We start from the raw sequence: 23,464 nt of genomic DNA on the forward strand, positions 1-23,464 counted from the left end.
TTTAGTTGTTTTGAATTAACTTTTTTCACAGCCAGAATGAAACATTTCACCATATAATTCTTCATGCATGTCTTCAAACAAACCTGGAGACTTTGCCGTGGATTTTCTAAACTGTAATACAATCTCGGGCACGAAAACACTTTGTGAGCTCGAGGTGAGCATTTTGTCCCAAGTTATCCTGTTACTCTCAAAATATAAACATTCTTAGCTAACGTCTGTGTTTTAAAAGCAGTGGTTGCCTCAGCTGATTTGAAGGCATCCCTGAGTATCATCTTGTAAACAATCCCAGGCTCACTCTCCTGCAGACCTCCTGCAGCTGACTGCCCGGCCCACGGATCTTGAGAAGGACAAGCTGTTTGATTGAGCAGAATCAAGTTCAGATTTTTCTTTGCATAATGGCAAACACATTGAGATTACGCACCGCCCATTTCCAGTGTATGGAAAGCAGAAGTCGGCAACTCACCTTTGGGATCTGCCCATACGAGCAGTTCCCCGCCTGTCCTCATGGCGCGGCTCGAGGATGGTCCCCAGGACCGGTGGCTCAGCTCTGCCATTTTGCCCTTTTTTCCTTCCTTAGAGAAAGCAGCCGAGTTCATATTCCTTTTTCTGGAACATCAGTGGTTTAAAATGTAGTTAATTCGGAAACGTATCTACTAGTTAAGGCTCAAGGTAACGGAGCGTACCTTTGGCAATTTATGTGGTTCTCTCCCGGGGTTGCTGGACTTGCTTCTCCAGATTCACTCGCTGCCATTAAGAGTACGTGGACTATCGCATTACATTGATGCTGCATCCTATTTTCCTCTCATTCACATTGGTGTCATTCGGAAGTAACACCACAGAACACACTTAGGTTTTACCAGTGTGAGGCACTGAAAGGCCTTCCCTCAGTCATTAGCAAGTTTGATAGCTCTCATTAGTTTAGTTCAGTCATTGGAGAAAAGAGAGGTGTGTTTCCTACACTGGTGGCATAAACGCCCCCCTCACTTTTACACTGCTGGAAGAAATGTGTATTTTCAGGGCTAAAACAGTAATCCATTCACAGTACTCTTCTAAAACTGACCCTATTTTACTCACCTCTCTTAAATGGTCAAAACTGTGTAACTGGATGCCACAGGCTCTATACTCCTAACACCTAATAGAGATTCTTTGAAGGGATGTTTTGAAGACATTTGAAATAGGAAGCTCTGTGCCCTATCCTCACTGCTGTTGTGAAACTCTAGGTAAGTCCACATAGATGGGGATTTTTATTGCAGTTTAACATTTCTAAACACCATTTTGCTGGTTAAGAATGGGCTGAATCATCTAAAATTGACTTTTATTCTTGCCCTCTAACTTGACCCACAGAATATATCTTCTAATTAAATGTCAACAGGAAACAAATGTCTTCACAGAAGGAAAGTAGTTACCTATGGCAATTTTGGTTTGTGGTGAAAAAGCAAGGATGAAAAAAAATCCACATACAGAAAGTCACAGACATTTTTAAGCAGTGTTATAAACTCATGCATGGCCACCCAGCTAGGGATGGAAATGGCTGGAGACACGTGGTTTCTCCAGAGGAGATTCTAGGAGACCTTGCCTTTTCAGCTGAGCTGTCCGTGGGTATGACAAGCCCTGTACTCTTAGAAAGAGCGGGCTTGGCCAGTTAGCAAGAAGAAGCAAAGCTATGCATCCTGCTCGATCAGCTTCAGCCCTGCTGTACAATTCAGAAGGGAAGCAAAACTGTATATAAAAGTGCTTCCATATCTACTAATAGTAGGAACATCTCACACGGGTTTTTTTTCTTGCCACTCTGTATCAACTTCTCAAAGATTCATTTCTTCTGTTTTTCCACTAATGACCTAGAAGGAAACCTGGCTTGTAGAAATCTCTATAGCCTGAATAGTTGACCCAACTGAGAGATGAAATAAAATACCCAAAGGGAAGAGGAAAACCTACCATCCCACTTGGCATCTGGGTGTAGGAAAAGTGCAGCTCCACTATGACCTAAACGCTTTTAGATATAACCCACTACTGGGCACTGTCTCAGCCTTTCAAGAAATCACTTTCCACTGTAAACACTGACTGCAGTCAATGCAAAATATTTATTCCTCTCATCTGAGGATCTCCCACATGCTTTGAGGTATTTGAGTTCATAAGTGAGAATACCAAATATTATTCCTGTTGCATGTACGTCAGTCAGTTCTTGGACGCTCTCCCTCTATGTCATGGTGTCAGTAAGGATGAGTGAAGCTGCCCTTTGGCCAGACTGCTGTTTGGTTTAAAACGCTAGATTTGGGTGTTGCTAAAACCACCTCCCACCACTGCTGTCCTTGTTTTCCAAAGTAAACAGCCTCTGGCGTCTTGTGACCTGAACAGCCCCAAGTGTCTGACCTTGAAAAACAAAAAATATTTTATTTGAAAAGAAAAATCTGCAGTCTAAATGATTTGGGGCTCTGCTTTCCTTCCTCAGCAGGATTCTGGAATGCCCAGACTTTGGTAGGAGCTGCCTACACGCCACAGACATACATGGGACCATATTTGCCCTCTAATGATATATTAGGCAATGGTTTTGAGTTGGCAGACTACTAAAAACCCTAGCCAAACAAAGATAAAATTGTAATTTATCAACAGAGAATAGTGAATTCATGGTCACTGGTGACTGCTGGGACTGGTGGTAGCCCACAAAGCTGACATTGACAACATGGAGACAACAAATTCTAGGGACTGCTTAGAATTTTCTCAGCTTCAGAAAAAAACCTGTTCGGATTTTTTTTTCTCCCTAGAAATTGTTAAAACTAGGAACAAGATAAAATTATCACCTTTCTCAAAATCCTGTACAACAGGGCTGAAGCAGCAAGGGTATATGAATGCACTGTGACTGCAAGTATCCTCTGCAGCACGTAAACGAAGGTGTGAACACGGAGAAGTAATCGTGCATGCAGGGATGCAGCTGGGGGACTGTCTCACTGAGGGATCAGCAGCACTCTGCTTCAGCTGGTACAGACCTTTGTTCTGAGAATTTGCTTGACCATTTTTAGGATTCCTATTGTCTGTACTAGTTATTGGAGGAGGAGGATTTTTCCAAAGGCATCCTATTTCCACAGAAAGTTTTCAATGAATCTTGAAAATATTTTATCTCAGGTATGTTGAGGAATCTTTCTCAGTTGACCTTAGTCCCTTCCATCCCCTCAGATTTATAGTAGCGTTGTTTCACTGAAGTCAGTGGTGTCACACAGATACTGGAACAAAGTTAAGAATTCAGACCCATTTTTACAGGGTTTCACAAGCCTGTGTTATTTTAATGGTCCTGAGTTAAGTGTGCTCTCACAGTGCCATGGTGGAAATCCATCTAATTTAAGACGAATGGGAGGGGCAAATAGCAAGGGGCAAAATGCAAATTCCTCTTTCCCCTTCTGCACCTTCCAGCTACCCTTCCACCTCCTGACTGCTCTCTGGATAGCACTGACTGCTCCTACAGCGAGAATTCAATCTCCTCACCAGCTGCAGCATCACCGAGGCTCTCAGGGATACTGCCACAGTGATTTCTGTGAACCGGTACCAGCACCAACTAATTTCACAAAAACACAGTGAACAGCTAAGAAATCACCAGGGATGCTGGCTGTTACAGACCCAGGCCAAATGTGAAGTGGTGTTCTGGAGGTGAAAGGATCTCTACGCCATTACAGACCTTCTAAGTTTCCTAGTCCCAGGGGTGTACTTTCATGGGAAGAAAAACCTGTTTCAGATCACACCAGATATTTTCTGCACTGCCCAGCAGTTATACCTGAGGATGTTCTCCAGATGTTCGTGTTTGTATGAAACATACAATAATAAAGTTGTAAACTGGAGGAGACAATACCCAGACTGCAAGAAGAAGGGCTTTAGGGCAGCCTGGAAAAACATGAAAATTAACTAGCCCACACACAAAATCAACTTGTCCACTTTAATAGGACGATAAAGACGTATTTTATTTGCTTTTCCAGAGAACTGCTACTTTTCCCAGCAAGTGGGCACACACGATTTGTCACAGTTCTTATATTGCCAGTACATCTTCCACCTGGGCAGACAAGAAGTGAGAATTACGGGGTCTAGGACAAGGTGAAGCCGCAGTCCAGACAGTTTTTAGGCTACAGTGAAAAGAAAATAATAATATACCATCTGGAATGCCAGCTATTGAAAAAAGAAAGAGAAGAAAATCCTTGCAGCAACTGAAAATGGAGGGGATGGAAACAGATCTGTTGCATTAGGGCAGTAAAATTTCCTGGCTAAAAGAAGTTAGACCGCAGGTATCATCTGTACTGAAACTATAAAGAGCACCAAATCAGAATGCGCTGGCGAAGACATCTGCAGAGTGAAATGTCTTCAGTGTTTGCAAGCTGTCTAAGCAGAGGTGAATAAAACAGGAGTTTGAAACTGGAAGCCTTTTCTCTTTTCTTTTCTGGAACCGCTTCTCTTTTTCTGCTGGCCTATGTTGGCTACACGAAAGGTCTGAGAAGTCTGGCTACAAGTCCTAGGAGGTCTCTGGGGAAGGTTTCCGAGTGTACTATTCCTGCTTAATTTGGGCTGCTCAAGCAGGTCCTGATCCCAAAAACATGTGGACATAACTGAGACCTTTTTGCTTAGTGCATTTAATATTACACCGGTGGCCTGTATAAGGATTTCAGAACATCACGTGCCTACGCTGCTCCGAGTTCGGCTATTTCAGTGACTTCACTGATTGGGGTGCGTTTGGAAGCATTATCTCACTTTTTTTTAAAAAAGTGACTGTAAAAATAATACAGTTGCTGACTTCTGTCATGGCTTTGATCTGAAAAGTGTAGTCAGGCCCTGTGGTCTATGCCTTCTCTTTGTGACAAAGTGGGAGCAAGCCAGACTGGAATGCAGCTCTTCACATACGCAGGATTAAACATTTTTGCAGGTTTTTTGTGGGACCTGTAGGTGGCCTCATTTTAATAGTCAATAAAACAAGAACTATTAGTTCAGTTTGCCAATGAGCTGAGCAACATTTTGTCTTCTTCTACTGAATTTGGAAGCTGATGAATTTGCTTCTAGTGCCACTGAATACTCTCCCATTTGTTCTGTAAACAAGTGGGTATAGAGCATACTGATTTTAATTTGGAAAGTGCAAACATCTGTTTTGTTTTCATCCTTAAATTCCTTCAAGAATGGGAAGAGAGAGGGCATGATTTTGAAACTCTTGCGTTAGGACCAGAAAAGTAGCCCGTATCATGTATTTTGCTTACCCTCCCAGACCACGAGTGAAGGAGCAGAGAGGACTGCTGGCCATGCACTGATGTTAACCACAGACATTTTGTAACACACTGAACAGTAAGAAAAATTAATATACATCACATATTCTGTTAGACAAGGCCTAACCTCATGGCTTAGGAAATTCAGTTGGGTAAACAGACTGCAAAACAAGGCTAAGTGAATTAGGACTGACACCTTTCAGTACAATCAATAGAGTACCAACATCCACATCCACGCTTGGTATCATGTCTGTGACAATGCGTTCTTCAGTGTCACCCCAACAGAAATGCTGACTTATGATGTTGTCTTATTTAACTGAGCCATTTTTGGGGTGAGGAAGAAGAGGAAATACAACGGAGCTTCGCTAGTGCCACAGAAAGCTCCACCTTTGTCAGCTGTTGAGAGGGCAATAAGGTCTCATGCCTCGCGCTGGTACATTGGGCAGGTCCCATCCAGTGGGTCATTATTATCACTATCTTGTGTTGGGCCACCGGAGGCAAGTTGTGCACTTCAGTTTTATCTTGCCTTTTATCCTGAGAGATGACAGAGCCTTCAGACACCACTTACCTGCGAATACAAATAAGAGGCCAATGCATTACTTCACAACAAGCTCCCTCTCCTTTCTTGGAGCGATGTCTTTGCCGCATAAATCCAGATGTCAGCCTACCACCATCCACGTGGGCAATAAATGCTATAGCCACTGTGCTAAGGCCCCAGTTTTAACCAGTTCACATAACACACTGTATTTTTTTTAATGTATGAGAGCTGACAGAGCTTGTGAAAAAGGCTTATGGTTAAGCCTTATATGGTTTCATATATGAAAGCCATATAGCTACAACAAGAAGAGAATCACAAAGCGGTTTGTTAACTGGCTTCGTGTCGCTGATCCTGCTGCCACTGCCTCTCCCACCCTGTGGCCAGGGCACCCTGGGGGACAGCAGGAGCAGCAGGGAGAGCGTCTCTTACTAGAAATTTCCCTGGTTTTGAAGCAGTGGGGTGCACAAGTGTCTCAGGCACAATTGCATGCCATGCATTGCAAAACTCAGCCTGCCTTGAGCTGGACTGGAGCGCAGCGCCGTCCCCCATCTCTGCTGCCCGGCCAGCAGCAGCAAGAGGACCTCACGCCGCCGAAGATGCGCCTTAGCACAGCACCGCTGGGTGCTGACGGACTGCCCGGGTCATGCTGGGAGCGGAGGGCAAAGCCACCACGGGGCGTCGAGCCCTGCATCTCATTTTAGTGAGTACCAGTCAGTCCCTCATTTCAGAAATATCAAACTATTACAGTTCTGAGAGGGAACTACAGTGGATGGGTGGGAGGCAGAGGGCTACAAGGGATTAATTTTTGGACTAACAGGGATTGTACTAAACTTGTAAACAAGTCTTCAGTGTGTCATCCGTCCTAGGACACTCTGCAATGTTTGAGACCAATTGGCAAGCGAATTAATTTTGATGTAACTCCCTGGTTCCCACAAACACGAACATGGAAGCTGGTTTGAAAATAGCCTGCAACTTCTTCCCCTCCATCGCACTAATCTTTTAAAACCCACTGCAGAGCTGATCTACTGAGCGGCATTAACCTGCTGCCTGTGGGGCATTCCAAACCTGCATCCTTGGAGATGAAACCTTGACAGAAACCAACTTTCCAGCCAGGTTACTCCACTGCAGACTGAGCCTGGGCACTGCAGGTCTCCTATGGCATGCCTGCGACTCACCACATCCCACACCGCATCTTTTGGAAGTGGCCAAAACTTCTGCTAAGTAAAAGTTGAGCCTTTCTCTAAACATTTCCCCTCTCTATTGGGCTTGGGTGCTTGCGATACTCTCTCTAAAGCAGGTAAGTGCAAGGACACCTGGTACCTTGCAGTGCTGTGCCCCTGCCAGAAACCTGCTGGAGATAAAGTGCTGGATATATAATATTCACAGTAAGTTAAGGGAAAGCAAAGTAAAAGCAGTTCCCCAAGCCATGCTGCAGCTAGGGGCGCAAAAACCTGATATAAGAACAGATAAATAAGGAAGCAGAACAGAACTATTTATAAAGAAATTTATTTTATATTTGTGTACAACAAATATATGAAAACAAATTTAATTTGAAAAATGTATATTTGATTTCTTAAAAGTATTGAACCCTCTTAAGGAAAGGTCTTAGTTATTAAAAAGGTACCGAAGGCTAAAATTATACTTGGATAATATATGTGTGTGTACATATATATATATAAAAAACCTGTGCAATTTTATATATATATATATATATATAGTATATATAAATAACGTGTGACTTACATGATATTTTAAGGTATGCTATTTAAACATCTGAGTAACAATAGAGATATAAAATATAGTTTGCTATTTCTACACAGTTTGCATTCAGTTTTTATAAGCATCTAGACAGTGCAAAATTTAAACATACAGAAATATTCTCCTATTATTCTATACATTGTGCTCAGCTCCCAAGTTTCCTCTGTCATGATCATAACCAGACTGAACCAAATTTGGAGGGTTCAATACTAGCCCTTACTAGCATCTTCCAAGAGCAATAAAAGGAAATCTGTCTTACCTTGCACTGCACTGTGGTATAGTTTGCGCACAAGCGAGAACAATGCGTTTCCTATGTTAAATGGTCTAACTCCCAGAGATCACATACACCTCACCATATTGACTCATTTCATTGCACTCCATATCCTGCAAAAATAAATCTCCTCTAGGACAGCATACATTACTGCGTACTGAAGTTTAAGCAATATATTTCTTTAACATAAGGCAGGAATATACTGAAATTTGATAACACTTAAATCCAACAGCAATCTGGAATTAAACCACATTTATGTACCACATTTTTATAGATGCTGCCTTTTTTATGTTTATGTCAGAAAATGTGGTAGAGAAAACCTACTTTTCTTTAAATAAAAGCAAGGGATAAAAGCAGTCCTTCTAGAAGAAATTGCTAAAAAACAATGGGACCAAGAGAAACTTGACTGCCTTGAAACACCAAAAGTCAGTCTGCACAACCTTTCCTGCAGCCGATGAGCAATTCCTTGTGTGACACCTGGGGGAATACTCATGTGAGTAGGTGCTCGCTACAGCAGAGCCTGAGTGTTTTAGCTCTAAATATTTATCATCCCTATTTGCATCTATTCGATGTTAACGTTTTGTATGCTTTTTTCATGTCTTTCTTATGTTGCTAAAACAAGGCAATTCTGACCATTCTGTATGCTTTTACAGTAGCTATATTTTAACTGAAGGATGTTTGTACTTTAGATAATATGTTTATTATCACTGATATAAAAACCTCAATCCTGCTTCCATAAAAATCAGTGGTTGCTTTGCTCCTGGTCGAAATAAAATTGGATCCAAATATGTTAGTCACAAAGTTTGCTAATAAAAGTAAATACTTTATTCATTAAGTCTCTCAATGCTTAAAGGCAAAGTGGTGTTAGCAAATACTGTATAGTATAGCTTAAAGAACAGTATTATGCACAACTCCAGACATATTATTATTCAACAAAATCTAAAAGCAGCTGTGAAAAACACCTTATAGGACAGAAAATCTTGCTGCATGAAAATTTCTGAAGCTCTGACAGGCTTTTTTCAAATTCATTTCTTAAACCAACCCCCTCACTCATGTCCTACACCGCAACTGCACAAATTAAAGGCTGTGGCCTTGTAGGCAGTATGCATCCAGACCAGCTAATCTTTAAAATTGGATACTTCAGGAGGGTCTCCCTCTTCCTGCTGCCACATTCAATCCTAAACTCCCTTAAAGCAGAAACTGTTGTGTTTCTGAATCTTTGTAGTAACCAACAAGATAAAGAGCCCAGTGTCATCCCTCATCTACTTCACTTCTCAAGTTTATCTCTGCACTTGTCCATATAATTACCCCCTGCAGATTTCAACTTTAATTCAGATTTGAGTTACAGTTGCTGAACAGGCCTCACAAAAAGACAAAGCCTCATTAGTAGCCCACAGAAGTGAGCCTTACTAGTTAAAACCTTGATTTAAATACTAAACAAAGGGGAAAAATAGATGCTGAGACAATGTTTACATCCTTTCAACCACACCCTTGAAATTTTGGCAGTAAATTAGCCAAAGGATGGGCTTTACATCTCATCCATCTCTCTCAGTTGGGAAGGAACAGCCATAACTACAAGTTTTTGCAGGGTGCGGCTGATGCTGGGAGATGGCTGAATACATATGACCAAAGGCTGCATGCCTCGCAAGTCAGAACAAAGCAGAGATGTGCTAGGAATTCAGGATTTTCTTATGCCCACAAGTTTCCTATAGACTGGAGATAAACACAAGTCCCGTCTCCCACACAGAAAGGAATAGTGTTCAAACCTAGAGTAACACAGCACTAAGAGGAAACTAATAACTAATCATGCCAAAGCCTCTCAATTTAAGGATTCCCCAAAGCAATCTCAAAGAAAAGAAAGGAAAAGAAAACCTGTGGAGTCAGTCAACACATTTTTCAATCCAATTATATAGTAAATGCACTGGCAGGCAAGGCCTCAGTTCCGAAAAGGTGAGGAATAGGAAGGATGGTGCAAAATGCTTTCATACATTTAAACATTCTTAGGATGTAAGAGAGCAGGCAACTTAGAAAACATTCCTTGTAAGCTGTGTGGGATCGGCGCAGTTTTCCGCAGGCTTTGTTTCATCCTACAGCTCGGCTTTGCCTGTTTGGGCAGGACTGGCGTTACCGCTGCCTTCTCCGGCGTTGTTTTTGTCTGCTGGCTTGAAAGATAACGAAGCAGAGTTTGTGCAGTACCGTTTGCCAGTTGGGCGAGGTCCATCATCAAAAATATGCCCCAGGTGAGCACCACACTGAAACAAAACACAATAGAGTATCACTGTGTCTCTGTGCAGCTTGACGGCATCACCGTGGTGTTAAGCAATGACTAGCAGCCGCTTCCAAGGAAGCACACTGGTGCCTGCATCTCCCTTTCAAGTGGGATTTACAACCTACTTTTATTTGCAAGAGTGATCCAGGGAGATGATCTTCTGAGATACCACAGGCACCTAAGACTTCAAGCCCAAACTTCCTGGGTGTTTCCCATTGTGCCACTGCGTATGTTTGGTTGGGCTCCTATTTCTGAGAAGCCGCCTGTCTCTGCAATGATGTCATGGCAGGAGTTCAGTTAAAAACACAGTGGTGAGGGCAGCACTGCCCACGTTTCACTTACTGCTGGAAGGATAGCTGTGTAAGAAAGGGGCAGCCTGAGCTTTGGGCTCTCCTCAGCCTGCAGCCATCTGTTATGCCCCTCGGTAAGAAAACACTAAACCCCTTGGTCATCCTGACAAGGACCTAAAGCAGTGAAGATACTCTTTGGAGTATGCCCTCATACTCATTTTTTTTAACTTCCACATCCTGGCGTTCTTCTGAGCATCAGGGTCCTTCTGGGTACACCTCTGCTCCTCGCCCCTGCAGGGGATGGAGCTCATCCACTACTCATCTCATACTACTTTCTGTAGTATATAGGAGATAGGGACAGGATACTGAAAAAGACCTGTAGTGAACTTATGTAAAATACTTCTGAATGAATAATCTTTAGCTGGGAGCAATTATAAATAGAAATGCTGATGAATTTGCTTTTTGTAAGGAATATGAAACTACAGATGGTGTGTTGACACTTTTGTTTTGTATGAATCAGCCTCAGATACTCACAGTGGTATTCACGGTGAACACTACTGCGCCTGTGTGTAAGAAAGGTACCAGTCCCTTGCTTTACGGAAGAGTACAATATTTTGAAGAAGCTGATCCAGTTGATCCTTATTCAAAAATTAGGATTACTGTCACTGCACATTATGGTTGACAACTTATCTGGATAATAAGAACTTCTTGTAATTAGTCACTTAAATTCCACAAGTTCATTTTTACAGCCTGCCATGAGAAATACAAAAATAAAACCTTGCACTGGAGAAATATTTATCTTTAACAGGAAAGTCATGCTGCTTTACCAAAGAGCCTTGGCTTTTCAAGTCAATAGCTGATCGCAGTGAGAGCCGGAATGATGTAACTGAGATCACACAGCTGCTCGTGGGCTCACAGTCAGACAGCCAAAATTAAAGAGTGCAAATTATTCTTAACATTTAATTAATTCATAGTGTCCCAAATACATAGAGGCAATACTGATTATTCCGAGCCGTGAATGAGTTAGTGACGGCAAATCTCTACCCTGCAGTTAATGTGTTGCTAATGTTCTCCTGCTGTTACGGCCCTTAATTCACCAAAGCAGTAGGGAGGGTGTCTGCAGAAGCAGGTAAAGTCTTGGCTGGCTTCAGGCTAAACTCTCTCAACAGACTGAAAGGCTCTCACACCAGCTAGAAGTGACAGAAACTCTTCTCGTTTAATGACAGCTGAAACAACAACTCTCACTGACTCCGGGCGCAGGGCAGGCAGGCATGTGAAGCCCCAGCGCTCAAACCCGTCGGTCCCATCCAGGCAGCCACATCCCAGGGCAGGCTGCCGGCTCCTGCAGAAGAGTCGCTGGAACAGCCACGGCAGCCCAGTAAGGACCCCAATAACAAATTCTAGCCCGTGGTATCAGCAGGATGAGCTCCCAGAGGCAATGGGAAAAGGCATGGATGAGTTGGGGTAAGCAGCAGTGGCTCGGCTTTGTAAGGAAGGAAGACAAAACATGGCAAGTAAGGAGAAGGGAAGGGAAAGTTGCATGGGAACTAGAGAAGACAAAGCTTCAGGTCTTGTTCCTGAGAGATTGCTGTCTTGCCACCCCTTCCTCCATTCTCCACTGCTTACTTAATTTCACTTCCCTTAGATTGAAGGCCTTTTCTAGGCAGTTTGGGCAGAAAACCTGAGCTGTTTCTCAGAGTGGGGTCTCTCACAATGAGGCATTTCACCTGATTATAAAGCTTTTCCATACCTTGGGAGAAAAAAAATCTTAAAAAACTTAAGTGTCCCACAGAGAGTATTTTTCTAAATGTTCAGCATCCTAATTAAATCATCTCATCTCAACTAAGAATGTTTCAAAACCTCCTGGCTAGAAGTGTTAAACAGATCTTTTCCAGATTAACATTTAACCAAAGATAAATCATTCCTTCTCCACTGGACAGAAACAGAACAAGAGAAACCGTAGAGAGAAACAGTCTGCAGGAGCAATATACTCACATACAGACTACAAAGACAATCTATCAAAAAGGTTTTCCTCACAAAACCTGAGAAGCTGCATGAGAGTTCAAGGTAGTCTCATTACACCTTCTTGTGATGGCAGAATCAGACCAGGATTGGATTACTGCAAAATTTGTTACCTTTTGAGATTACCCCTCACGAAAAATTTATGTGGCGATTCTCTCTGCAGAGGACTCTATAACTCATCTGCCCTGAAAAGAAACGTAATTCAATCCTCTGTATCACAGTATGAGAGACCTGGCCCTCAGCTGAGAGTACAAAGGATGAATTGATTTTACTGTCCTCCACACACATAATAGGTACCGACCATTTTTCTAGGATGTATATACATGTCTGCAAAGCATCCCAAAAAGAAACAATCATCGTTGCGGCCTTGCACATACATATATTGGGCAGAATGCACTGGGACAGTGAAATGGTTAGAGTAAAGCATTTGAAGTATGTGTTTGGGAGCAGGAAAGGGGGGGGTCACTGCTAACTGTCAGTATGCTTGGATCTCCCAAGCCTCCTGGTTCTAATATGCTGCTGGGAGGCATGGAAAGCAGCTTGCAGTCAGCTGCTGTAGCCGAGTCCAAGATATCAATGTGCAAACAGTACTTCTGTGACTACAGAATTTTATTGATTTGTACAGGTACAAATAATAGCTAGGGAGACCTCAGGGGAAGGGACTCTCAAGCAGGAAAGAGAAAAAAGAGAGATGTAACCAGTTTTACAGTATTCCTCAAATGCATTTGTAATTAACTTCTACCTGTCACTAATCATTGACCTTTTAAATACATCCAGGGTGATGTGTTTCCAAAAAACTGTGAAAGTTATTTCTAGGATAATCCCATGGATGTTTTTGATTAATATCACAGCAATTTTCCCCCAGTGTTTGCTTTCTATAATGGAAAACATTAAAAGAGAGGGTTTTTTATTCTCTCAGACAGGTGGAAGGACTTTTAAAGAAAAAACAACTACTTTTTCATCTGCAAAAGATTAATAAGGTTTTGGGTGTAGGAGAGGGTATTTCCCTCCAGTTCTACCAAGGCCTGCCATATCAATCCCACTGCTTTCCAGGCTGCAGGAAAACTGCATTTTTTTGCAGCTGCATGTGTGATTCACATTCCTAGGGCTCCAAGGAGGGGAGGAAATGGTTTTGTTATGGATACACAATGCGGCGGTATTGACTGTGCTGAGCAGTGGCTGCAAAGATGCTCACCACTCCTCAAGCTATTTTCTGGCGTGACTTGATCATCAGTGGGGTTATTGCCCAAGGAAGTTGGAGTAGCTGGTAGAAAGTTGCAATTGGATTACATAGCATCCTTGGTCGCATTTTTTTCTTAATGCTTTAAATTCAGGTTTTGGTTTTGCTTTAATTTTATGGTGTCTGCATGTGACTGTTGCTAATACTGCTAGTCTCAGATCTGCTAACGCTATTTTGTTTGGCAACAGGTAAACGACATTCCCAGATTCCTTGGCCTGACCACAAGCTGCCTTGGGCTTCTCTCAGGTGAAACCAGGAGCTCTGTCCATCTCTTGAAGGGTGTTCAGCAGACACAAGCTCAGCAGGTTGGCAGTACGCTGATTTTAGCACTATTCAGGCCTACTAAGCACAGCTGAAGGGAGTGGGCTGCATTTTTGATTATGCCAGTCATCACTGGTGAAGCACAAGATTCCCAGTCCGCAGTCCCATTGCTACCTTGCTAGGAAATTTAGGGAAATGGATCTTCCCAAAAAGTGTTAAATGGATCTTCTAAAGCATATCACCAATGTAAAAACTACAGAATTATGTAGTACACGTGACATACTAGCAGACATGCTGATTTGGCCATTAACATGTTGGGCCAAACCCTCTATCCAGACTGAAGTTAATGGATTCTCCATAAAGACAATCTTGCCTCTTTCTGAGAAACTTAACTCACTCTGAGTATTTATATATGAGGACTAACTGACTAGTAAGGATGCATATTGTCAGGGTGAAATCGGTTAACCCTCCACCAATACTGTCAGGAAAGAGAACAGCAAATTATCACTGCCCAAATGAAGCTGCTGCTTCTCTCAGGAGGAGGTTGAGCATGAGGAACGAGAGGACTGCAAGCTGCTGGGTACGTCTGCCAAACGCCAATGCAGCTGCTTGTCCCTTTGCTAGATAATGATTATGCCACTCCCTTCACAGAGAGGAGGGCAGCACAAAGCGTAAGAGAAAGTAGAACAAGACAGATAACGGAAAATTTGGGCATGTTTCAAATGACTACTGACTTCATTATTATGGCAGATGGGATTGTTTGAGGCAGCCATTAGGACTGCGCTGGGAATGAGTGTTGGGAATGAGTTAGCATGGCTGCACAATAATGCACAGTGATGGAATCAGCACACAGACAGTCGCTCCACTGCTTCTCACTTCCCTCTCAACTGCTCACGTGTGAGTCAGTCGGCCAGGTTCAGGCTCAGGAGCTCCTTTGAAGGGACTCTCTTCAGGAAGACAATTTTTGTAGACTCAGGACCGAGTCCAACCATTTTACATCTGCTCTGTTAAATCTCACATGAGACAACAACGTGCATTCCAATGAGCCCTTTGTGCCTTCAGCTTGTTCCACCCAGCTGTTATACCTACGACCCATTGTGCTCTCTCACAATGATTACTATTTAATGGAACTGAAAGGTTTGCAAATCTTAGGGAAAATACAGCACGCTGTAATGATTTTTGCAGCCTTTGTCATTGGAATGGTCCGTGTGTACTATAAACTAACCTGACTGCAGGATATTTCAATCCGATGCATCCCATAGGAGAAATCATCATTGAAAGTAATTGCATCAGGACTGATCACATCATAGAAGGAAGGCCAACCTGGAAAAGAGGAACAAGGTAAGTAAGAAAAGAGGGCGTCTTCGTGGCAGATGGCATTGCTCTTGCAAGACAGAATCATACTTTGAAAAATGTTTATCTCACTCCAGAGACTGGAAATAACTGAAATGGAGATTTTAGATCCTAAATCACTTAGGTACTTTGGAGAATTTCCCCCCTACATACAAAGCTGTTTACAGGCAAGGACTAAGGTGCCACTAGTTGCCCATCTTCCATCTCAACAGAGATTCCTGCACTCCACCACAAGCAGCAGTAGCAGTTTAGCTTGGGCACGAAGGTGGTTGCTCAGGTAAGCCAGATTCAGACTCACCATCAGTTTAAAAAAACACAAATTCCACCCTGAAGACAAACAGTGAGACTTCATGGAACACAAGTGGTTTTGCTTTTGCAGTGGAAAGGTACTTTATAAAAGAGTTGGTAAGTTGCAATTCAGAGCTCCAAAACTTGCCTTAACCTTTGCCTTCACCAAGGCATGGTCACAGGCAGAAGGATGTGCTCAGACACTGACCCATCACACATTAGAGGCAGTGAGATGACTACTACTGTGTCTAATTTCAAAATAGTAGAGAGTGCTTCAGATCAGCCAGGTGGACAGGTGGAGTCATAACTATTCCTATATTAGACACTAGTAGATGGTCTGCATGTGGTCTGCATCCAGGACAAAACAATTGCACTCATTAACACGTATGTTCAAGACAGCTGCTAGCTGAGCGCTGAGCAGCATGACCTGACACCAGATGATGACAAGGTATATACCGGATCTACCAGTAATGGCCACTTATCATCTAAATAATGACCTTCCACTCTTTGACTATTCCATGCCAAGTCTCCCCCTCTGCACAACACAGGTAAAAAACAACGCAGGTCTATTCAGTGTCCCAGTAGATACCCATTACACAGCTGTAACTTTTCAGCCATCCCTCAAAAACCTGTCATCATATGCTCCATTTCCCGAAGCTGGGTTCCCACGTAAGAACCTGATAGGCTGTAAGGTCATGTCAACATCTACCAGTGCCCATCTGAAATCCCACCGGCTATCCGTCCTTCTCATTCAGTCTCTTACCAAATATAACATGCACAGGCAGCTCTTGCTCTCTCTTACACACATGACCATGTATACAGAACTTCCTTGTTTCTTCTTCTAATATCTGTTAAGCATTTGCTACTGATGATTTCATAAATGACTGGCAATAAGCTATTAAGAAACACAGCAGCAGCTGTGAATCACTGCATGCAGACAAATAAAGGATATATACAGCTTCCCATAAGTAAAGTGAGTAAAATTTCCTATACAGTAAAAGGAGGTGTGGAAGCTATCAAGTTTTCTCAATGTGGGTAAAGGAAGTGTGTAAACTGGAAAAAAATCCATATGTCTTCAGTTGTATCTTAAACCATTAAATATGGAAGAACACTTATTAGGATGCAAGCATAACAGGCATAAATTTTTAAGAAAGAAATGCTCAGAAATGCATTTCTCTTCCTTTTGGGAACATCCTTTCCTAAGCCTGCAACCTGAAGGCACTAGAAGCCCCAAGTCCTATGCTCCCAAGTTGCCTACTACCATCACAAGTGTTTCCACCCCAGAACTCACTGCAGAGTAAGTGGAGTAGTTTTTTTCCCCTGAAGTATTGCAAATGGAAGCGTTACAGACAGCAGACAGACTGAGGAGCAAGAACTCTGAACTGGGAAAATATCCCACAAGACAGGAACTCAAAACAGTGCAGCAGTGACAACCGTAAAAAAACAATTTAGAAATTCCTCTCCTCATGCAAAATATCCCTGCCAAACAAATACCTTCACAAACAGAAAAGGAATAAACATATGACAAGTTTTGCAAAAGGGGTTATCCTGCTGACAGAAAAATTGATGTCTCCTAATTGGTGGCTCCTTTCCAACACCATTCGTCATCTTCTTAGCTGGGCCTCTGTCTAATGAAAATTGAGGCCTTACATAGAGCTGGTCAGAGTATTTTTAATGAAGCCTTTTTAGTTTTTTTAATTTAATAATTTTGCAAAACAGACGTATCAGTTTGCCCTTGTGTGATGGCAAAGAAGTTCAAAAGAGGGAGCTGTTTGGAGCAACCAACTATCTGATCGTGTGAAAGCCTTTGGAGGAGGAACACTTCAGTGCTACAGAAATTCTCAAAGACAACCCTGCCTCCTCCATAACAGCAATAAGGGGGAAGCTTCAAAGGCTGCTCCACAGAGATTGAAGCAATCTGTGTCTTGCTGAGAAAATTATCTTGTGAGAAGGGTTTGGAGGAGATGTGTTTATGTCAGCTTTGACATTAAAGAAAGACCATCCATCCTCCTTTCTCCAGACTTTTCCTTTTGGTCTTCCCATTCACCACAGAAAAATTATTTGCTTTGGATGCACTCCATGCACTTTTAAAAAATGAAGTCATCTGAAACCTATATAAACAGGCAAGCTCCTCCTAAAGTAGCCTTTGTACCCAACTGGAGTGACTTCAGTTTAGGCTGTCAGTTCATGCTACACATGACACATGTTCCAAAGGCTCCACCACTGCCACATATGGTCCCCAAGACAGGGACCAGGAAGCAGACTGTGCCTCCACAGGGTGGACTTTTAACTCTCAGTCAAGCCATCTCTTCCCGAGTGACACGGCGGGCCAGGCACCAGCATTACTGTGACAAACCAGTAACTCCATGAGGGTTGACTGAGAACCGAGCAAACCCTGTGACAGAAAAGGTCCTGAAGGGCACAGCAAGGCACACTGTCACTCTCTTGACCTTGAGAGGAAGACAAGTGAACTGCTCATTGAGTTGATGAGCCAAACTCACCAGGAAAATCAATCCCCCTCTGCTGTTTCATTTCCTCTCTCCTGAGCTAAAGTGGAAAACCCATTTGATAGTTTGCTAAGCCTTCTCTGGCCGTTTTCTCTACTTCAAAAGCTGCCAGGAACAAGCTGTAGAAGCTGTCTGCTTGCCTGCACATCAGGCAACTCCCCGTGACGTAGAAAGCCAAGAGGCCCCTGTGGACTCTTCATACGATCCTTCTGTCTTTGTAAGTGGTGAATGACCCAGCAGTGGCCTCCGCTTTGCAAGCCCCAGGCTACTTCTCCTGCTGTCCCGCTGGCTGCTGCTCCTCCACTCCTGTCCTCCTGAGCACCTGCCTCCTTCCTGCGGTAAGGCTGCAAAATGGCCAACTCGCTCTACATTTCGGACTGCCTTTAGCCGTGCACTAAAGCTGCAGCCTGCCTTTGGAGGCTATCTGGCTACTTGGAAAGGGCATGCTCCCGCAGGAATCGGGGGGAAGAAGACCATTTTGGATCTCTTCTGCTGAGGTGAGAGAGAGGAACAGTCACCCTTAGCACTGCAGAGACTGAGGACGGGAGGAGACCCTCTGCGAACCCCGGGGCTGAGACTTTCTGCCAGGGGGAGCTCACCACATCTGGCGGGCAGCAGGAGCGGGGCCGCTGTCTTTTGAAGGATGGTAAAACATAACAGCTAGGAAGAAATAGCTGCTGGAGGAAAGGGGCAAAGGGTAATTGCAGGAGACAAGATGGGGGTGGGGGGAGTCTCCCAGCTGAGCGAACAACTTCAAATGACATTTGCACTTTTTTGTGTGTGTGTGAACAGCAGCTAAGAGTTGTGAATACATTTATCCTTGAATGCAAAGTTTAGTTTGAGGGAGAGTATGACACACTAACAGCAATTTTTATCACGCTATAGACATTTAAAATGGGCTCATTCTTATTTTCACAACCACTTTGCATCACACTGGCAATATAAAAGGGCGTTAAAATAAGAGTCTGTTGTGTTTGTGCTCACTCTGATGACCCTTTACATGGGAGTCAGGCCGCTATGTCCTAAGGGCCAGTTTCTGGTATGTTAATAAGCCAGCCACAGAGATGAATAGTGTTTCAGATATATAGCAAGTATCCTTTCTTGGATCTAAAATAGACTAAATAAAGCAATGAAACTTTCTTCTGTCAAGTACTTAAGTGAAAACCATGTGTAAACTGAACATTACTGACAGATCTTTTCCGGTCCATCCTGCATGAGTAATAGAAAGAATCTTATGCTGCTGGGTGTCACACATACTGAGTCATGTCCCATTCTTCCTCATTCTGGGACATCCCCCAGATATTTTGCAAAAGCTGCACAACGTTGCTAAAATTCACCCCATACCCCGTCACCAAAACCAAATATTTTGGTTTTCATAATGGTCCCTATTCTGGCAAAGAGGAGACAGCAGTTTATGCCTCTTCGTCAAAGAGTGCTTTCTTCAGAGCAGAGATGGCCAGGTACAGCCCTGGGCAGCAACAGTGAAGAACAGGGAGGAAGAGAAAGGCTGGCTTTGGTAACCTATGCTGGATGCTGCTTTTGCAGCCCCGGGCATGGAGTTTCAAATCATTCAAAAGAGGCATCTTCCTTCTCGCTTTTCAGACCTCCTCTTCTAGGTACCTGAGGGAGTCTGTATTACTAACGAGCTGCCTAAGGCGGGCACCTATACAGGCAGTTGGCACAAGCTGGGTATCACGACAACACAGGCAGCCAGCACACAGCTGTCCCAGACAGCTGACAAATGGAACAGTTTGTCTCCTTCTTAAATTGAGATGCTGAAGTAGCTGTAATGCCTGAGTAAGGCAGTGACAGCAAATGGTGTGCCTACAGTCCAGCCCCCTTTGTGCATTCCTGGTAGAGATATGAAACCCCAGCAGGAGTACATAGTTTCTTTCACATTAACCCAGGAAGTTCTAAAAAACCTTATCTCGTGGGCTACTCCAGGACTCTTTTCTTGGGGCAATGCTGGCCTCAAACTAAAAAAGAAAGACATTTTGTCCCCATAAACTTTTGGAAAGCAGTCCAGCTGTTGATTGATTGATCAATTTTAGAAGCATCTCAAACCTCCTTCCAGTTTTGCAAGTTTGCACACATTTTATTGTAGTTAGATCTCCAACTTCCTAATAAATGGATGCAAGCACTTAGACATCTAACCATTAAAATATGAGTCTATAATTATTTGCAGAAGCAAAACGGCAGGCTGCTTTTGAAAATCAGCCCTGCTAAGCTATTTTTTCCCCTCTCCTGAACTAATATTCCTTTTGACATTTTTTTGAACAGCACAATTGCAATCCCAAAGCATCTAATGCTCTGACATTATTCCCATTTCATACACCTGCCGACTGGAGACCTCCATAGTTTTTCAATAACTGTGATGTCTGTAGTTATGTTTTTCATTTTAGATCCCAAAGAGATTAAGTTCAGCCTGCATTTTATCATTCTTTGCTGTAATTATTCCAAGCATTTACTTCAGTGAGTTATTTACAGATGGAGAAGTAGGGGGATATGGAAGATGTTAGAACTACCAAATGGCACCAGATGGAAAAGTAGGGGGATATGGAAGATGTTAGAACTACCAAATGGCACCAGATGGAAAAGAGGACCTTGACCTAAGAAATACCTTGTTTCTCTGATGTGCTGTATTTTTAGAATTCTGATTCCCTTTTAACCTAATGTGGATTAATGAAAACCCAAAGGCTTTTTAAGGGAGAGTCTCATCATTTATCTTCACTGAGAAGCTATGTCTGTGTAAAAACATAAAGTGTATAGGATTAAAAAAAAGGTAATAAAGCTTCTGCTTTGAAACTGTTGTAAAGCTGAAGGGCCTTCACTTTTTTCTTTCTCACAGGTTTATTGAAACAGAATCTGAAAGACACAGGCATCCACAGCTGTAACTTCTCACATACAAGTTTAATGTAGAACTACAAAGTGACATGTTGCTATTATGTAGAATGCCTATGCAGATATAGGGCTTTTTTTGGCTAACATCCTGGGTTATTTTTCATGGTATCTCCATGATGATGAATGCACAACAAACATTCTTACTTACAAGTATTTTACCATCAGGTAATACTACCTTCAGTGGAGGTTCATCTAATTTACCCAAATGTAGCTAGAAACAGAATCGGGCACAGAAACATTCTTGTTCACCAGCAAATGACTTTACATTAGATATGTATTCCACTGAAAAGAAAACAGTCGGTCCTTTCCAGAACCATCCAGATATAAGAAGGACGACATGGTACTGTTTTTCAGCAGAACATGTGGAGTGTCGGAGTGGTAGCTAGGTTGGCAGTGGGGAAGACACAGACAAAATGAAGCTTAATTTTGGAAGAAACAGTAAAGAGAAGGCTTATCTCTAACATGCTACCTGTATCTAACGGCACAGTTGGGCTACCGCAGCAGGCAAATACCACTCTGACAGAACAGTGTGGGAAGGGAATTTTACAAAACAATTGAACCTCTAATAGCAGCTTTTATGAGACAATCGTCATCTGTTTTTTTTCTTTATGTTTCTCACTTGGGAAATAAAAAACTGAAAGCCATAAATAAAGGTGGTATTTGTTTTCTTCCACTACAGCACTCTGAGCATCAAAATAACTTACTATGAAACAGCATATGCAATCCAGATTTATTTCGTTGTTAGTGGGAGGAGGTTATATTTGTTTAAAATGATTGTTAAGGGAGATCTGAAACGTTGCATCTACAATTTCATTTGACATCTGAATTTTTCCGAACAGGAGTGCCCTGATGTCTCTTGAGCAATGAAAGCATGGGGCCTGCTCTCTTTAGCAATTAATAACTGTATCACGATACCGCCGTTGCCCTAGCTGCTTCCTTAGTCCTTTCACTGTGCTCTAAAATACTGCTAAATACAAGTCGGCTGTTTTAGAGACTTGCTCTGTAACACTCCTGACATCTCCAGTGTCTGGGCTGCTGCTAAAATCAACGGGTAGGCAGGAGCTGGGATCTTCCTCAAGTCGTCTTAGAAAGATTGAGTTACTAATGGTTTCTTTCTTGGTTCAGGTTCAACAAAACTACTGAACCTAACTCACTTCCTCCCAAAGGATGGGTTTCTCCCCTCATCTGAACAGTGTTGCTTGTTACTTTAAATCATGGCTAATGTTTTTAAAAATATATCTTACACATAAGTCAGCTGTAGATCTTCAGCATCAAAGGCACCAGAATCATGTGAAGCAGTGTAACCTTAAGCTGTAATTTTAAAATGCCATCAAGAAGTGTCTCAAATAGTTTTTAAAATTTACTGTTGACCTAGTAACCTCAGTCCAAAGCATTCAACTTCGAATAAATGTTTTTGTTTTCCTTCCAAAAGCAGTATTGCTGAAACAAATGTATATATTGCAAAATATCTTGCTATCGGTATACCTATGAGTTACCTGTGCAATCCACTAAAATAACTGAAGCTTTCATATAGGATGAGTAAATCAGGATAGCAGTAGAGCTGGCAGGCCTTACAATGGAAGTGATTTGACAAAATTGGAATCCTAATGCAGTGCGCTCACAGAGAAAGTAAAAAAAAAACCCAGCAAATGCAACCTTGTAATAATCAGCATCTGGCACTGAAATGAACAGCAGTCACAGATGAAGTACATATTTGAAAAATTTGTCATGGGGTGTTTCAAGTAATGAACATCCACAATTTGTTTGTTGAAATATTTTCCTGTAGTATTGTTATGCATGTCTGGGAAATAAGGTTGGTAAAGAACAGCCAGAACTCGGTTACACACTAAAACTGAAACCACAGAGGTGGAGTTCTGACAGAATTATTTTTAACTCAAAAAACCCCCAGCTTGTACTGTCTTCCTTTTGCAGTTATATTCCTTCTACTCAGCCTCCTTCTACAGTGCCTCCAGCACTGAGTGCTCTAGCAGACAAGCACCCTCCTCATTACAGCTGGACAAACAGGCTCTCATTGCAGTTGTAAAGTTCTGAAACAAGGGAAAGAGTTATTACACTGATTAAAACCAAAAAAAGACAAAGGCCCCCTTTCTTCTGTTTACTTTAGATATTGAATGAGATGTCTTGGTGAGGGAACTTGGTCACAAATAACTAAGAAGGGACATAATTTTCTTGGACATCAAGGAAAGCTTTTGTCAGGATTTGGGCCAAGACTGGGGCAGTTAGCAGATGGCAATGTCTGCCAAAGGTTGACAGAATAGAGTACTGAACAGCAGGGTGAAGAATGAGCCACAAACCACTAGGTCTGCTGCAAGGGCCATTTGGCCACAAGACAAGACTCTGCAGGAAGGTGGGGTATGGCACCTTCGGATGCCATCATGAAGCGGTAGAGAGCAAAACCCTCCTCTTTGCTCATATTACAGCTTACCCACTAAGCTAGTCCTTAAAATAGATACATTTCCACAGCAGGATTTTCATCCCAGTGCAGGAACATCTCATCACAAGCTACAGGCTCATCAA

At 42.6% G+C, this 23,464-nt stretch overlaps 1 protein-coding gene across 1 annotated transcript in view; it reads right to left on the reverse strand.

Moving 5' to 3' along the window:
• Positions 1-7,604: 7,604 nt before the first annotated feature.
• Positions 7,605-23,464, reverse strand: part of MSRB3 (methionine sulfoxide reductase B3) — an 86,930-nt gene continuing 71,070 nt past the window's right edge. Inside the window, 2 exon segments of the mRNA XM_030002846.2 lie at positions 7,605-10,047; positions 15,103-15,200. Of these exon segments, the coding sequence (XP_029858706.2) occupies positions 9,883-10,047; positions 15,103-15,200 (263 nt within the window). The 3' untranslated portion in view covers positions 7,605-9,882.

Source organism: Aquila chrysaetos, chromosome 26 (assembly GCF_900496995.4).
Source record: "Aquila chrysaetos chrysaetos chromosome 26, bAquChr1.4, whole genome shotgun sequence".
NCBI classification, from domain to species: Eukaryota; Metazoa; Chordata; class Aves; order Accipitriformes; family Accipitridae; genus Aquila; species Aquila chrysaetos.